Below are 12,429 nucleotides of genomic sequence, written 5' to 3'. Positions count from 1 at the left end.
TGAAACTGGAATGTCAGCGAAAAATTTCTCAAAAGCAGTCGCAACATCATTGTCGGAAGTTATATTTTTGTTATCTATATTTAATTTAAAATCTGAGTTGTGACTTGCGACTCTTCCAGTTTCACTTGCTATTATTTGCCACGTTGTCTTTACTTTATTTTTTGAATTCTTAATTTTATTTCTAATGTGAATAGACTTGCTTAAATATTTTTGAATATAATCTTACATAGTTTATAAAGTGTTCACTTTGATTTATAGTTCTTTCATTATAAAGGTCATACAGTTTTAATCTGCTTTTCATAATACCTGGTGTAGCCCATTCACTAAATTTACTCTTATTGTTTTTTCCAACTGTCTTAGAGGTGAAGGTAGTATCAAAATTGTTTTTAATTAATTTGAAAAGATTACCAAATGTCATATCTGGACTACTATGATATTCTAAATTTCCAATCTTAGATATAATTTCACCCCTAAACTTCTCAATACGTTTATCATTAATTGGAATACAAGTACTTTTGTTTTTACATACTTTTTTGAAATTCTTGTTCATGGGGAAAATAGCTCGTTGTCCACAGTGATCAGAGCTTAGTATGTTTAAGACTTCTTTCTTTAAGGGGTCTATATTGGTAAAAATATTATCAATGCATGTAGCAGAGTTGCCACTGATCCTTGTGGGTTCATAAAACAAATTTGTCAAATTATATGATCTTAACTTTAAAAAAGAAGTGAATCTAACAGTGGTTGAATTATTGTCTAAAATATTTATATTAAAATCACCACAAAGTAAAATGTGTTTGTTAGATGCACTTATTTTTGTTAATAAAATCTCCATGTCCTTTTCAAATATATCATATAATCCTAGTGGAGGCCTGTATACACATATAATAATAAAGTTTCCCACCTCTACGCAGGCTATTTCAGTTGTTCGTTCTGTAGAGAGGCTCACTAAGTCCTTACGTTCTTTATATTTTAAATTCTTGTTAATTAGTATGAGTGAACCACCTCTTATGGCTTTTTCTCTGCAGAAAGAACTTGCCAGCTGGTGCATACTATAATTTAACATTATTTCATTTTTCTTGAACCAATGTTCAATATCTACATTATTGTTATTTAAAAATAAATCAATTTCTAGTTCCTTATTTGACATTCCTTGTATATTTTGATGCACCAGCGTAAGTGAACTAAGTTTACTATTTTGAATTAGTTCTACAGTGCTAGAGACATCCTCTGTTGTCTTATAGTCTAATTTAAATTATTTTTATTTGGAACATATTCCAAGCTGTCATTAGATGTCATATCATTATGACCAAACTGCTCAACAGAAGCAGTTATCGTCCTACTAGCCAAGTTCTTGGCTGAATTTAAAAATAAAAAATTGAATAGCATACTTGCTATAAGTCGTATAATACGAATGTGTTTAACATCAATCTTCAATCTATATATATAAAACTCAAAGGTGACTGACTTATTGACACAGTGATCTATCAACGCACAGCCCAAACCACTTGACGGATCGGGCTGAAATTTGGCATACAGGTAGATGTTATAACGTAGGCATTCGCTATGAAAGGATTTTGATAAATTCCAACCCCAAGGGGTTCAAATAGGGGATGAAAGTTTGTATATAATAATTAATAATACTTCTTAACGCAAGCGAAGCAGCGGGCAAAAGCTCGTTAATAATATAGTTTTTTGAGTTCTTGATTGTGTCCTATGATAAAAAGGCCTTATAGAGAGAGAATAGAAGAGCTCGAATGGCGTACCGCGTGACAACTTGAGAGGTGACCGTGCTACTACGGACATACTTGAAATAAAAAATATTTATTTGAGCATATTATTAGAGCACTAGTCTGTAGCCCTGTCTCTAGCAAGCTCTCCGCCTCAAGACTCGCCGCTGTCGTAACTTGCCTTTACCGATAACAAATTAGTAGAATGCAGAATACGTTAACGTGCACATTACCTAGGTAATCTGCAGATTCCCTGATACCATATATTTACACTTTACCTTGCAAATTTGCATTCTTATCTTACGTAAAAGTCCTAAAAACTTTGACTTAAAAGCTTTTCAACCTAAGACTATTGTTGTTATGAATTTTTTTTCTAGTTGATACGATCTGTTATATTTTATTGGTGGAGTAACATTTTACTTAAAATTTAATAATTTAACCCTTTGTTTATGGCTCAAAAATTATATTAAATAATTCTCTACCACTAAATAACATGCTTTATTCAAACAAGAACCCGTTTTTATGTAATTTAATGGGAATATAATAAACTTTTTGCACTTTAACTGACTCACCCAGATAATCTGCAGAATACCTTGTTAATCTGCAGTCTAACTGGTTTACGCACATCAACGGTAACATCCACACGGTGTTTATCATAGTAGCTTAAATTTCACTTTGTTCCAGCAACAGAGCGAGCGGTATCTATCCTCGGCATACGAAGGGGGCTCGGAGCTCTCGCCAGTCGCACCCGCCACCTCACCCGGTTCACCTCGTGACTGCACCTCGTGTAGGAAGCGGGAACCCCCGGATGAGCCCCCAGCGAACCCCCCCGAGGACGCCTGTGCAGGCTGCGGTGCCAGAATAACAGACAGATACTACCTGCTCGCCCTGGAGCGTCGCTGGCACACCCCCTGCCTCCGCTGCTGCGAGTGCAAGATGCCGCTCGACTCCGAACAGAAGTGCTACGCGCGCGACAGTAATATATTCTGCAAGAATGACTATGTTAGGTAAGTTGTAGTTGCTAAGCCTATAGCTCGTACGTGCGGAGGTCTAGTACTTGCTACCTACCGCTTGTACATAGTATTGCTAGATCATTTTTTATCTTTACACCAGGCAATCCTATATCGTCTTCCAAACACCCAAACGCGGTAACTTTCTTAGCCTCTATAATTTATACACGAGAACTGAGTATTATGAGTAGACATCGGATTATATGCATTTGCATACTTGCATATCGACGCCCCCACCGAATAATCGGACAATCGTAAAAATGAAAATGTTCAGGAGAGCCGAAAAACTGATTTTTGTTAGTAACTCCGTCCAAAAAAAAAGCATCAAAGATTTATATCTCAAATGAAAGCTAATTTTTTTGCCTATCTTGCTATCTTAACAATATTTAATTACCACCGAAGGTTTTTATTTAATAAAGCAAAACGCAACTTATCGTTCTGGAGTAGGTCAAGCTCTGAACATTATTGTCTATTGCATGATTATTCGGGTAATTTTGCGTTTCGACTTCAATAAAATGCACATTTATCATCTCATTGCAATATTATTCGCGGAAATTGTTTGGGATAAGAATATTGGTAAACACATATTACTTTACTATTCGGTGATTAAAAAATATTGTACACTTTCTAATTATATTCATTGTCGTTTATTCCAATAATTTTCTACTACTTATAGGTAAAATAAAAATAATATGTACTTATTTTTTTTTAATACATTCATTATTTGATGACATAAATGACATTCTTGCAATCGAAACAGCTCTTGGTTAAAAAAAAAAAACACTCTGGAGACTGGCTCTAAATGCATATAATGGGGCTTTTTAGGCAATAGTGCATATTTCGGCCATATTATGCCCTCGTTGTCTCCAAACTAGCTATCTAATACACACCGAGGCCACGAAACAGAGGTATGATAGATCAAAATCCTTCAAATATGTAGCCCACCCTTGTTTAAAGATTTCCGCAATACACCCGAAGTGCAATATCTTTTTAGAAACAAAATGTTTCTTTGTAGTTGTCCACATTTGAAAAAAAAAATTAATTAAGTCGGTAATTAACTTCCATGGGCTCTAAGATTGTAAGTAAGGAAAGAAGAAAAAGTCCTGGATTTAATGGAATTATGAAAATTAGTGTATTTATTATGAGCAGCACCGGAAAACTTCCAAAAAGTATACATTTTTTATAGTAAGTGACTTTTGATTGTGCATATTTTGTGCATATTTCGGCACTTTGATCGTGCATATAATCTGATGTCTAATTATGAGTATCAAATCAACGTTACTATAAAATGAGGCACGTAAAGTTGTTTAAAAGTGAATCAGGTAGAGAATTAGCTAAAATTAGGAATTGGTGCTGTCAATAAATAAATTATACGTTCAAATATGTTATAGGCTGTAGGATTTTTCATCATCAATTATTATCATCATCATTATTTTTTAATTTACCAATGCTACTGGCATTTAACAGAGAATTGCACATTTTAAATTAAGTACAAAATAAAATTTGTATTTGCATTTGCAAACATCAATATTAATTTATCAACAAAATGGAATGATATATTCGCATTATTTTGTTGGTAAATTAATATTCATATGACGAAGAGCATTTAATTAACGGATTTTAAAAGCTTAATACTAGCTTTTATTAGTAAAATGTTGTTTTGGCTCGTTGGTTTTATATATCATTCAGTAGATGATTTTCAGTTAAATACACTTTTTAACCAATATGGTATTAATAGGCATTTTTTTTACATGGCGAAATGTTTCGTACCTCCCCGGCAAATTGGGGACATCGGCCGGGATATGTGGGACTCCCTGTAGGATCTATCTACTTGAACCCCATGGACCATGGTGCTCCACTCTCCGCTTAAGCATAATTCTTCGACGACCTCTGTGGCTCAGTGGTGAGCGCGTTGCATTGGTAGCTCAAGCCGGGGGTTGCGGGTTCGAATCCCGCCGACGGAACAAAAAGTTTTCAAAGTTCTTGGGCCATGGATGTGTATTAAATATGTGTATCATATAATAAAAATCTTAAATACATGTATAGTATAAAAGTATTAAATATATTTCCGTTGTCTGGTACTTGTAACACAAGTCCATCAAGTACTTACCACGGGGCCAGACTGACGCGGTGTGAAGCGTCCATAGATATTATTATTATTATTATAATATTTGGTATTATCTAAGTTAGTATCAATTATAATAATTGTTATTAGTTTGGTAAGATGTATAGGTACCAAACAATTTATTTTCTATTCTTTCCTAATTTAAAATTATTGCTATATTTCAATTCTGAGTCTCGTTTACGTATAAACGGGTATCATTATCATATATTTTATTTCGGTGTGTTACGTCTATATCTCTCAAATCTGACATAATGATTTAAAGATTGGCTACACGTTGTTTTATAGTAGCTGGCGTCGTGTAAATCATCTGAAGCTGCGTTTAATCATTTTGTTCATGTACTCTTGACAAATTTTATGTTCCTTCAGATTGTCACGCCTGAAATGTTGCGGTGGTAGTTTGTGGTTCTTATGATGTGTGGTGTATTTTAATTATTAAGTATTCGGTATAATTAATAAGAAGTATTTGAAAAATAATGTTTGAGTAGCATGGCTACGAGTAGGACTTAGGTATCGTTTAATATGCTGTGTATATACACAGCCAATAATTTAATCTTCCTGTCTTTGTCCCCTAATAATAACTGTATTCGAAAAAGATAAAACCTACTTCGTAAAAATGTACGTAATTGAGAATTAAAACTCCCTACCTCCAAAACTGCTGAACCGATTTTGATGAAACTTGCACTATACCCTAAGTTGAACAATACCTACAACAACATAAAAAGAATTACTGAAATCGGTATGGTAGTTCCAGAGATATACGAACACAAACATAAAAACATACACATTACATACATTCATACTTACATACATACAAACACTTTTAAAATTTGGCACATTTTTCCAGACGCTGATATAGACTAACATATACAAAAATAAGGCAGTTCTGGAAATATTACATACATACGCGTCGAATTGATAAACTCCTTTTTTTGAAGTCGGTTAATTAAGTTGGAGGATATAGTTATTTTTCAGCAAAAACAAAAAATATTGTTAAAAGTAGGTAGTAAATAAATTTTAGTTTGTTACAATATTTACACTTTTCTGGCCATAGCCTATAACATTATCTTTACGACTCTACAAGTTTAGCTACTCACTAAATCTATCTTTAAAAGATTGCTCTACGAACAAGACAACAAAACTTAACCATGCGGTCACAATAATATATTGAGGTGTCGGTTTCGAATCGAATGAAATCGGATAACTATAGTATCCACATTAGAATAAACTTGTACCTGGAAGTATTGTTTTACACGTTTCTTCTATTCCAAATTACCATACTGAATTGCTGTCGAAATACGATTTCAAGTAAAGTTTTTTAATTCTTTTCAAAATTTGCAGAGACACAAAGAATTTGAAATGATTATTATTATCATCATAATAATATTATATTTAACGCCTCCGTGGTCCAGTGGTTAAGAGCGTGGCTCTCGGAGGTCGTGGGTTCGATTCCTGCGTTGGAAACATGTTATTTCCAAGTTTGGTAAGGTTAGGTTAGTCACTGACCTAACCTTACCAAAGTTAGTGCAATGCAGGCTGATCACCTGATTGTCTGACAAGTAAGATGATCCATGCGGCATGTAAAAAGTCGGTCCTGCCCCTGATCTCTCGCTAGTCGTGTCGGTCTTCCGTCCCACTGGGTTGAAAATATAAAAAGTGAAGGAATAGAGATTGCTCTTGTGTACTGCGCACACACTTGGGCACTATAAAATTACTCCTACGCAGGAGTAATTATAACTTTTTTTATAATTTTTAGGTTTTAATGAAACTGGCCACCGTCACCGAAATCGGTGTGGGGAGTATTATTATAGGTTTGGCGCCAACATTCATCACACTCTATCATTGCAGGCAGATTAAATTTATAACTATTCAACTCGATTCCTTTGAAATAAGGTTCAATAGATCATGCATTGGATAAGTCATCGGTACTCTCTCCACCTTGCAATTTGCAGCTTGACCTGTTTAACTTTAGAGTTCAGTCGCTTTACGCTAGATACGTTTAAACATTAGGCTTTATCATTCTATTACTTATTTTTTCTATGTTCGTAAATATTATATTTAACAACACAATATTTTTTATATTATTTTAAAATTATAATTAACAAAAAAAAGATAAGGAACAAAGTCTTAACCCTTCAGCTATAGACCACATTCTACATTAACTCTACGGAAGCCGTGTGTCGATAATAGTAAGCGCGTATGGTAATTGTAATTTTAGTCGACACAAAATATTCAATGTAACACTAAAATATGTAATGTCTTTTCCATTTACATGTCATGTTATACGCTTGAGATCAATTTAATTTTATGAGAATAAATATTTATAAATTTTATAAAAACTTAAAGCTTTCCATCGTTTCGATGTGAAAACTTTTTTTTTGCATTCATCACAGTTTTTACTTTGTCTGACGCATTTATTCAATTATAAATAAATAAAAAGTGTGTAGGTATTTATTTTCATAAAACGTTCCAATGTGCAAGAATTAGGAAAAGGGAGAAGTAATTAAAAAAAATTATTAAAAATTAAGAAAAAAATTATTCTGACAAAAAATCATTTTTATAGTATTTTTATTGTTCTGTAAAAATGTATTTTCGAAAAGATTTACCTCTAATTATGTAAAAAAAAGTTGAATACTACTACTTAATTAGGCAAAGACCAAAATTATAATGCTATAATTTTTTGTCTAATTATAGTAGGCTTATCGTACTTTTATTTTTATTTATTTATTTACTTAACGTACTTTTAATTACACTTCGAAAATAAGGGAGCAAACGAGCAAACAGGTCGCCTGATGGAAAGCAACTACTGTTGCCCATGGACACTTGCAACGTCAGAAGAGATACTGGTGCGTTGTCGGCCTTTTAAGAGGGAATACGCTCTCTTCTTAAAACTTTGCGGGTCGTATTGGTCTGTTATGTAGTTCTACTTGTTTGGGGATCGAGTTCACTAAGGCTGTATTGGACCAACGATCCATTTCCTACGAGTAGAGATGGCTTGCAGAAATTCCTTTTAATAGCTTTGACCAGAGACCAGAATGCTTGGGTTCTCGAAGGGAGACGCTCGAGTCTCTGACCAATTCTATTGAAGTGCTGTTTCTTTGCCCGAGTGATCTCGGTTTTGGAGTACCTAAAGGCAAGGTTGTACTTCATTTTATATGCGCTGGTGTTTAAATCTCTAGCAGACACTGCATTGGCCGAGGATTCGTATTATAGCTACTTGTTTCTGGGGATTACTTTTTGGAGGATAAATTAAACCAGGGACGAAATCTGCCGTCAGTTGGTGTTACAGAAGGAGGAATGACGCTCCATACCTTGTATCATCACGTTGGAAACGTGTCGTAAGTAGGGTTGCCAGATGTCCGATATTTAAGCGTACAGTCCGGTATTTTCGAGGCCAGTCCGGTAAAAAATAAAAGGTCATACCGGACAGAACAATGTCCGGTATTTTGAGAAAAGTCGGTACTACTTCGTTAAGTAAGTTGTAATTTAATATAATAATCAAATAAAATTCTTTCTCAAAATTACTATAGTCTTGACGACCACAATTTAATGACCGCAATAATATAAAAAAAAAAAACTATATTTTTCTTGCGACATAACGTCACTAATCCGATGAACTAAGTGGTGCGGTCAGGAATATCCGGTACCCATCCGGATTTGTAGTCAGCAGAAGGTCCAACAGCGAAGGATACCGACCTTCCTCATCTGTGATTCGGGTAGGCGTAGTAACCTTTATGTTAGGTCCTTCGCAAGGGCAAAGTCGTAGACAGATCTCCCCGCAGTATTACTACAATTGAGCCAGTTGGCATGGTGGGCGTTAAAGTGGCCAAATAGTTATGATCTCTGAGGTTCAAAGAATCGGTCCGTCCCGGGGTCACCACTATGGAACCTATTGATGCACGCATAGACGAGAGGGTGGTCGGTGGTGGTGGTGGTGTTACTCGGAGATGATATCTGCGTTGCGGTTAAGAAGAGCAAAGCCGGCTTTGCCACTCAAGGTGGTAACGGACGACATTAAGGAGTTCTGGCCGATTGGAGTCGTCTACAGGAGGTTCCGAGGACGACTTCCGAGCACGTCGCGCCCCACGTCGCAGACAATACGTGTTTAGTGTTTTAGTGTTAGCGTTAGTTTTTAGTATAATTGTATGTAGGTATGTTAGTCTATAAGGTATTTATAATATGGGCCAAGATGCCTGAATTAAATAAATAAATAAAAAAATTAAGGTTGAAGTGTAATCCCCTGATATTGCAAAAGTACAATATATTGTCGAGGGAAGTGCCTTTTTGTGTTTGCTCTTGCTCTAAGCAGGTTGGAGTGCACTTTTGCTTTCCCCAGCATACGAGGGGCAGCCTGGACGTCCACGTTCATTTCCAGGAGTTCCTGAGTATGGACGTCCAGACTCCAGAGGGATTCTCCAACGCAGTTAGGTAACACTTCTGGGGTAAGAAATTGATTTTCAACTGCAGCATTTCTAGGGGGTAGGGAATTGGGCCTCCGGTAAACTCACTTGGCGAAACACAGCGCAAGCGCTGTTTCACGATGGTTTTCTGCGAGCCCGTGGTATTGCTTCAGTCGAGCCGGTAGATAAACAAAAATGTTTAGACTTACTTATAAACTCTATGTTTATTTAAACATTTTTGTTACTGTACCGTTAGAAGTGATTGCCTCTACAACATACAAAAAACTTGTTAATTGCTACCTTATTTCTGTTTTTTTCTTCAAATTAATTATTTTTTATTTCAGTACACGCCACGTTTTAATTTTAGTCTCAAGGTTCTGTTTCGCTCTCTAAAGTTTATTTTTATTAAACGCTTTAATTACAAATAAAATACATACTCTACATATTTGGGAAATGCCATTGAAATCTTCAATTTAATCGGTTTGTGATTTTAATATTTCTCAAATATCATGTAGAGCATCATTTTTTTTAATGGCTCATAAAAATAAACTTCTGGGACCGAACAGGATACAAAGAAAAAATATAATAACGCTGAAAATTGACAAAAATGCAATGAAATTAAAATAAACTGAACCTTTTTTCTTTTTTTGTCGACGTAACATAGCGGGGGTTCATCGATTCAGACAAAATGTAAAGTGACGCGACACGGACGTCACGTCCAATATGATGTGACGCCGACAACGAGCTTTTTGTAAAATCATCGAAAACTATTAATTATCACCTGCGGCCATAGACGTATCTATGTTGAATAAAAAAAAATGGACCCATTTGTGAAATGGAAATGAATATTGAGCAAGTATGAATTTTCATTTGTGTGATATGTGCGTGGTGGCCAAAGGAAGATCTTCCGACCGAGCGAGGTGTTAAGCTCGGACAGGCCGAAGCCCACGTGATTAGGGATTGCAATCCGGCGTCATTTTCAATCCGGACCAGATTTGACCGGATTCCCATCAATCCGGATCTTAAGAAAGCGGATAGCGGATAGCCTTCGAGATGTGGTGCTGGCGGAAAATGCTCAAATTCCATGGACCGCCTTTCATACCAACGCGACGTCACCATCCTTAGTGACTTAAACATAAAAACAAGACTGTCGTCAATATGCCTACGAAGAGTTTTGCATTTATTTGGTCACATCGCAAGAAAGGATAGCCATAACCTTGAACAGCTTGTGGTCACAGGCAAAGTTGACGGTCGCCGTTCAAGAGGCCGAAGCCCTATCAGATGGTCTGACCAATGATGGTCTACGCTATGCCTTCGGCCTTCATGACGCCCTACATTCTGCCAAGGATCGCCACAGATGGCGTAAAGTGGTCACCTCTAAACTCATAAAGGTGAATCACGACCCTCAGCAATGGCCAATGAGGAACACGACGCGAGGAGGAGGAACCAACAAAAGTGTCACCACCAAGGCGTCACCTGGTAAACGACTTCTAATAAAGCTGCTTATGGCTGAAAGGCCCTTACAGGTTCTATTGAGACACTAATGTACTAATTCGCTTTATTGTCAGCAAAATATTATCATTAAAAACAAGATAAAGCTTAAACACCACGTGTAACGTATTTGAAGCACCTTTTTCATGCAACGACCACATCAGTTTGCTACTAATTACTAACACCAATATACCGGATCCGGAGACCGGATCCGGTATATTGGGACCACATCCGGTAACCGTAAAATGATACCGGATCCGACGAATTTCCGGATCCGGTTTTCCGGATTGCAATCCCTACACGTGATATACTTCAGCTGTCGTATATATACCGACGCGCTCAGAAAACTTCGATAGCGCGATGCAGGAATGTTAGGCGAATTGTGGGTACCGCCACACATTGGAGCCCATTTTTGACACGAGAATATAGTTGTATCTTGCACTATTCTTAATCGACTTCCAAAAAGGAGGAGGTTATATGTTCGGCTGTGAATATTCTTTTTATTTTTTAAATGGTCCATTCTGGTTACAAACGAATTTGAAACAGTTTAAAATTCAACCAATTCTGTTCTGCTCTTACATTTGCCTTCACGAGCAATGAGCATCATGTTTTTAAATCAGTCCGTATCAGTCATCAACAACATAAATCCGCTACGGTATATATGTTTGGACACGGGTCTCCGTCTAGCCCGGCCATTCATCAGGCCGACCAATCAAACAGGCCGATGCAGACCGATACCATAAAGTCATTCTAATATACGCGTATACGTTGCGTTGAAGACTTTTATGAGCAATTTAACAAGTGTCTCGTAGCCCGGTTGCATTTGATTTATGTACACATAACGTTTACGACTTTACTTTATTATTACTTGAATTTCATCCTCGGGACTGATAAAGCTATTCGAAGGTTCAATAAAGTCACTGCGACTTCTCGAAATTCGACAGGTTATTCACGTGCCTTTTTTTTGGTGTTGGTTTGCTTGATAAAAAAAAAACCAACAGGTAAGTGGTTAGTTTTGTAATTAATATACGGTACTTACTCGTTACTACAATTGATTAACTAATTATTCTTCTTCTTATTATTATAAAGTCAATGATTTCTTCCAGGACAGCACACCTTGGGAATAGGGTGGCTCCATGCAGGTTACTTTTCTTTTATTTTTGTTAAAACTCGGCGAGGTAGTTCGCGAACCGGTGGTAGGCAACGTAGTTTCTTCGTTCGACTTTCAAAAGGTGTATCATGATACCCATTTTCAATAAAAAGTTATTTTATTTTATTTTTATTTATTACGAAACTTGATGACATAAAAGCCGATCTGCAACTCTATTATTTCAGATGTTGATATTACTCAGTTCAAATAATAATGATTTATTTTTGCTCGACAGGAAAAAATATTTTAGGGTACCTACACTGTACATTTAAAAAAATATATTAACTTTAAAAATTTTTCTTCCTTCGTTCAATATATCAAAATCTAATAATGTCAATTTTGCACAACAGGATAAATTTAAAATACATATAGGCAGCCAAAATCATTGTAGCAAACTTTATACGCACATACGCTATTTAAAATGTACAAAAAGAGGAAAAATATGAATAAAGATAAAGCTTTATTAACATATATTGTCCATTAAAATATTGTTATACAATTCACATTTAGAATAAATTAAAAGAGATTA

At 35.8% G+C, this 12,429-nt stretch overlaps 1 protein-coding gene across 3 annotated transcripts in view; it reads left to right on the top strand.

Moving 5' to 3' along the window:
• The window catches only part of LOC121739355 (protein apterous-like), a 78,191-nt gene that overhangs the window by 11,888 nt on the left and 53,874 nt on the right, over positions 1-12,429 (top strand). For 2 of the 3 annotated variants that reach the window (XM_042131765.1, XM_042131762.1), the window contains exon 2: positions 2,412-2,734. In XM_042131765.1, the coding sequence (XP_041987699.1) occupies positions 2,412-2,734 (323 nt within the window). The remainder of the gene's footprint in view (positions 1-2,411; positions 2,735-12,429) is intronic. The other variant, XM_042131764.1, reaches the window with a different exon arrangement.

Source organism: Aricia agestis, chromosome Z (genome assembly GCF_905147365.1).
Source record: "Aricia agestis chromosome Z, ilAriAges1.1, whole genome shotgun sequence".
In the NCBI taxonomy this organism is placed as follows: domain Eukaryota; kingdom Metazoa; phylum Arthropoda; class Insecta; order Lepidoptera; family Lycaenidae; genus Aricia; species Aricia agestis.
This window is presented reverse-complemented; position numbering and strand designations above follow the sequence as displayed.